Genomic DNA, 5298 nt, shown 5'->3' on the forward strand with positions numbered 1-5298 from the left:
GTTCAGTGAAGCCCAAGCAAAGCCCATGGCGATCTGCTACTATTGCAAAGATATTTAAACTTGGGGTTTGTATGGTGGACAACTCGGCGTGAGTTGCGTTCTAGGCCAGCCTCTCTCATCTCGTCCTAGCGCTCACTCAGATCACAACTGAATGCAGAAACAACGGCTTCGACGTAGCATCAGCGCCCGTGAAAGGCCGCCTATGATTGACGTTAGGGTCGCGTCGCCGTTCCTGGCTGTATCGAAATCGTCTCGATCGGCCAAGGCGTTGGTGCAGCATGCCCAGGCTCTCCAGAGAGTATCCCAGGACAGCGACGCACGACACGAATCCACGGATGGCGGCGCTGCATACATCAGTCAGAATCCGGTGCCACCGCCAGAACAGCCAGCTGGAGCCATGGTCGACTTGGTCGTAGATGAAATTTGCTCGACGGAAGCCACGTACGTGAAAAACCTCGGCATACTCGTCGAGTCGTTCGTGAAGCCACTACAAGACGACAAACACGATATGATGGCCAACACGGCCGTGGCCGTACGACACCGATCCACGCGAATGTCTGCCGTTCGTTGGCTAAACCTTAACTAACGTAGGTCTTCTTCAGCACCCTCGAAGAACTCGTGAAACTCAACTCGACATTTCTGGAAGAGCTCATGCAAGTGACGATCCAGGAAGAGCCAGGCCACGACGCCACCGAGCGCATTGGCGTACTCTTCAACCAGTTCATTCCGCTCTTCACGTCGTTCTACTCGGACTACGCCAAGTTCTTTGACGACTTCACGCCGCTGTTGCGCGATTTCAAGACCCAGTCCAAGCGCCTCTCGACCTTTCTCGACGTACCAGACGTCTTGTCCAGTTCCTATGCTTGATATTGGGTCTATCGATGTAGCAATGCCAGCGAAAGTGCAACTCGAGTCAATCGTTTGAGAGCTTGCTCATTTTGCCAATCCAGCGGATCCCGCGGTACAATCTGCTGCTCAAGGTACACGTGCCGTCACCATCATGTTAGCATGGTCCAAAGGTCTTGCTTTCTTTGTAGCGAGTTGTCGAACACACGCAAAGTGGCCATCCGTACCTGGCCTCCCTTCGACAGGTACTCAATTGAACCAACGAGTGATCTGTGACAACGTTATGAGGTCAGACTGTGCATGCGATGGGGGAAGCGGCGCAGCGCATGGACGAAACATTGCGACAGAAGGAGCAGACGGAGATCGTGCTCTCGATCCAAGCCCAATTCGCAGGCCAAGTGTCGTTGTTTGCACTCAACCGGCGCTTTGTGCGGTCTGGAATGCTCGTCAAGGTAGTAGTACTACGACCAACACGACCATAATATATATATATATATATATATTCATGCGATGGTGTGTAGATGTCCACCAAGCGCAAAGACAAGGTCATGGTCCACATGTTCAATGACATGCTCCTGTACAGCGACGTGGTGTCGGCTGACACTTTCCACGCGCGCCGCGTGGTGGACTTCCGCTCCAGCGCATGTCGGGTGGATGAGACGGTTCCGTCGTCGTATGTGAACCTGTTTGGCGCGGATGCCCTCGAGTGTGGCTTCATGGTGGGTTGAGTTGGTTTCTATATGGATTATCCTACGCAGCAGCTCCCTTGAGTGTGTTTGTATGGGGTAGATGATCAGCGCGGAAAAGTCTTTTGTGTTGTTTGCGGCAACGGTGCAGGACAAGCAGGCGTGGGTGTCTGCCATCGGCAGTCTGATCGCACACACCCAAGCCACGACGACGTCGCCAGCCGTGGACAACGCCGCAGCGGTCGTGTGGATCCCGGACAGTGTCGCAGAAGAATGCAGTCAGTGCGGGAAGCCGTTCCGACTGCTCTGGCGCCGCCACCATTGCCGGTACTGAGCACGACGTTTCTGAGCATGTGACGACGTTTCGATTGAGAGCGTAGACGATGTGGGTTTGTCGTGTGTGGCCACTGTTCCGAACATCGATCCATCTTGTTTGACAACGACCCGCGACCGGTGCGGGTGTGCACAACCTGCCACAACGTACTGACCAAAGTGAAAGAGTGCGCTCTGTTGTGGCTCGGGTGCGTGATCGAGTTCAAGAAGCGAAAGCTCCTGCGTCGAGACCGCAAGAACAAGGTAAACACATTGTCACCGTTTGCTTTCGTCATGCATACATGTAGTGGAGCGACTACGAGTTTGATATTAAGGGCGGGATCTTACGGCAGTACCACGGCGGGATGGTCGTGAAGACGCTCAACTTGTCAGGGGCGATTGTCGTGCGTCGTCGAGACCAGTACGCCAGCTTTCAGGGGATTTCTAGTATATCTGTATGTTGTAGACGGTCGCTGTACTGCTTTCAGATCTCCACCACGTTTGATGTAATCACGACCAACGTACCACCACCTCCCGCTTCGTCGGGCTTCAAGATGTCCCCGCTCAAGCCGAAACGATTCGACAAAGCCGGCATGGGTACTAGTACTAGTACTACTAGTACTAGTACTAGTAGCCGTTGGGATGACCAAGAGTGGCTACTGTGTGCGTACTCGAACGACGAGCTCGTCGAGTGGACCCATGCGATTGAAGAGTCGGCCAACAAGGCGTTGAAACGGACGTCGACGGTCCGGAGTCGATCGGTGGATGGCGACGATCCGGACGCGGGACGGGGCTTGGAGCACCGTACGTCGTTTGATTGTTGTGGTTTGTTGACGCCGGCATCATCATTGATTTTCATGTGACGACGTTCATGCAGTATTCGTATGTGTTGGTTGATGGTGCACATTGCCTTTGTAGAGAGTGGCAGCATCGACTTGGACCAACTCGACTATTTAGTGTACGATGACGAAAAAGCCGAGCGGTACCGACACCAAATTCTCACGGAAATCGTCCGCTCGGTACCTTGTACATATGATGAGTGTGGTGGATGCGTGTCGTCATATACACGCGAGAGAGTAGGAGCAGAGTTACGTCGAGTGCCTGGGCACGTGCATTCGCATGTTTGTGCAGCCGCTGATGCTGCGGGAAGTGGAGCGGAAGCGCAGCGTCGAGCACAACAGCAAACTCAGTCTGCAGCGCCGATTCTCTCAAATGTCATTGAAAAAGCACGAGCAAATCAAGAAAACGTTCACGCTCATGGGGCTCAATCGACGTACGTACGGGCCCTTGATTGGTTTGGTGCAATGTGTGTTGATAGGATTTACTTACGTAGGCGCGAACGTCCCCAATGGACTCTTGAGCACGGTGATCCAGGACAGCTGCACCAAGAAGACCCTGCTGGACGCCGACATGTCGATCTTTTTCACGAGGTGGGAAACGACATCGGACATGAATATTATTCCGACTCGCACAGTATCCTCAATGTCATACCAATGCTTGTAGTATGGGCCAAATTTACACGCTGAACCAGCAATTTCTGGAGCATTTAACACGCCACTTGAAGGAGACTGAAATTGGAGGCACCACGACCATCCATCGAGTGGTACAGTGGATATATATATATATGTATATCACTCGACTTTACAGTGTCTCAGGGCGCCATCTTCAATGCGTACGCGCCTCTGTTTCAAATGTACTCTTCGTATGCGCGATACCACGAGACAGCGTTGGCTGCGATAGAGGTATATGGATATATAGCCAAGAGTGTTTACGTTTTCTTCTGAAGATGCTATATATTTTATATATATGACTTCTTCTGAGTATGATATATATATATGCCTAGTCGGAACGGTTCATGGTCATGCTGTCTGAGATCCAAATGCCGATGGACGAAACGACAATGCACCAATTGCGCACGTTCCTCAACATGCCCATCGAGCGTATCCCACAGTACAGTTTGTACCTGCATGACCTGAAGCGATGGACCACCGACGGACACATGGACCATGCGCCGCTGCTGTCGTCCATCACGGCTGTGAATCGGGTCGTGCTCATGCTCCAGGACACGATCGACGCCCGCGACAGTTTGCGAAATCTGCGGCAAGTGGAGCTCAAGTACGGCTTACCGCCAGACAAAGACCGGCAGTTCGTCAAGGAAGGGCGGCTGCAAAAGGTGTGCCGCCACGCCGTCAAGGTGTACCACGTCGTGCTCTTCAACAACGGTAACTACAGTAGTCACAGTGATGTGCTAGCGCCTGTCGTTGTTTTCTCTGGATTTCTGATGGAGGTATGACGTAGCTCTGTTGTACGCTCCGACGGGGTGGAAGGCCATGTATGTGCGAAAGCACAAGATCATCGACTTGAAGGGATGCTCGGTCTCGGCTGTGGACTCGCTCACCGACAGCGTCCGGAACGCTTTGTCCCCGAATATCACCCACAACAAGTATGTACGCGTCGTAAACATATCACTTCGCATCATGGTTTGTCTCGTGGATGCCGTAAACATATCATTTTTCGTCGTATCTTATCTCGTCGGCTCCATGTCAACGATTGTACGTTTGTAGCGCACTTCAGTTTCTGTCGAGTCAAAAGTCGTTTTTGCTGATTGCAGACTCGCCCACCGACCAAATCGAATGGCTGGCCGCCATACATGTACAAAACCCTCCCTCGCTCGTCACTCTTTCCTTGCATTAACCCGCTCATCCCAAAATGTATAGGACGCGATCGTTCGCGTGGAAATGTCGGCGCGGCTGTCGATTTCGTCCGTGGACGACGAGGACGCGCACAATAATGACGCCGAGTTTGTCATCAAGTCGGGCTGGCTGCCCGTGAAACGAGGCCACAAGTGGAAGCGGATGTGGGTAACGGTCGACTACCAGCACGTGTCACTGGCCACGTCCTTCCAAGCCCCCCCCGACGTGCAGCTCCTGATTGCAGGTTGCGATGTTGAATACATCGCTGACAGCGCCAGCTGCTTTCAAGTGACTGGTGAAGACATGCTCGAGGTATGTGTGTATGTATGCGCCAAAAGTCCCAAGTAGAAAAAGGGTGGCCCAACAGGGACGACGCTGTAGGACAATGACGTCGGGGCTTTGACCAAAGAGTTTACGCTGGATGCGCTGCACGATCGCGATGAATGGATCCGCGCCATCGATCATTGCGTTCGATGCATGCATTCTGGGGGAGACATGATGTCTACCTCGGCTGTGTCCGAGCCCAACTCTGGCTACGCGCCAATTTACATGTTTGGCGCTGCCAAGGTTGGACGCGTGAATATCCATAGCTCACACTCGTGAATACTAACCTTGCGTATTAACTCTGCTGTATAGAATTGCACGCTTTGTTTCGAAAAGTTTGCCCTCATCCGCACAAGACACCACTGCAAGTACGGCAACCGAGATGATAATGGTTTGCTACTCATTGTGCGATTTCTCACGACAGACCACTACTGTAG

General features: G+C 52.6%; 1 protein-coding gene across 3 annotated transcripts in view; it reads left to right on the forward strand.

The window, feature by feature from the left end:
* The window catches only part of H257_06131 (hypothetical protein), an 8263-nt gene continuing 2965 nt past the window's right edge, over nt 1-5298 (forward strand). Inside the window, exons 1-21 of one of the 3 annotated variants that reach the window (XM_009831251.1) lie at nt 1-532; nt 592-834; nt 888-980; nt 1038-1091; nt 1140-1298; nt 1368-1565; nt 1636-1859; nt 1913-2108; nt 2153-2265; nt 2311-2648; nt 2763-2863; nt 2925-3117; nt 3178-3274; nt 3348-3447; nt 3500-3586; nt 3688-4066; nt 4143-4287; nt 4409-4496; nt 4562-4849; nt 4919-5104; nt 5174-5229. In XM_009831251.1, coding sequence (XP_009829553.1) covers nt 152-532; nt 592-834; nt 888-980; nt 1038-1091; nt 1140-1298; nt 1368-1565; nt 1636-1859; nt 1913-2108; nt 2153-2265; nt 2311-2648; nt 2763-2863; nt 2925-3117; nt 3178-3274; nt 3348-3447; nt 3500-3586; nt 3688-4066; nt 4143-4287; nt 4409-4496; nt 4562-4849; nt 4919-5104; nt 5174-5229 — 3719 coding nt within the window. In that variant the 5' untranslated portion in view covers nt 1-151. Of the gene's footprint in view, nt 533-591; nt 835-887; nt 981-1037; nt 1092-1139; nt 1299-1367; nt 1566-1635; nt 1860-1912; nt 2109-2152; nt 2649-2762; nt 2864-2924; nt 3118-3177; nt 3275-3347; nt 3448-3499; nt 3587-3687; nt 4067-4142; nt 4288-4408; nt 4497-4561; nt 4850-4918; nt 5230-5298 lie in introns of all 3 variants that reach the window. The other 2 variants (XM_009831252.1, XM_009831250.1) reach the window with 2 other exon arrangements.

Source organism: Aphanomyces astaci (genome assembly GCF_000520075.1).
Source record: "Aphanomyces astaci strain APO3 unplaced genomic scaffold supercont1.12, whole genome shotgun sequence".
Lineage (NCBI taxonomy): Eukaryota > Oomycota > Saprolegniomycetes > Saprolegniales > Verrucalvaceae > Aphanomyces > Aphanomyces astaci.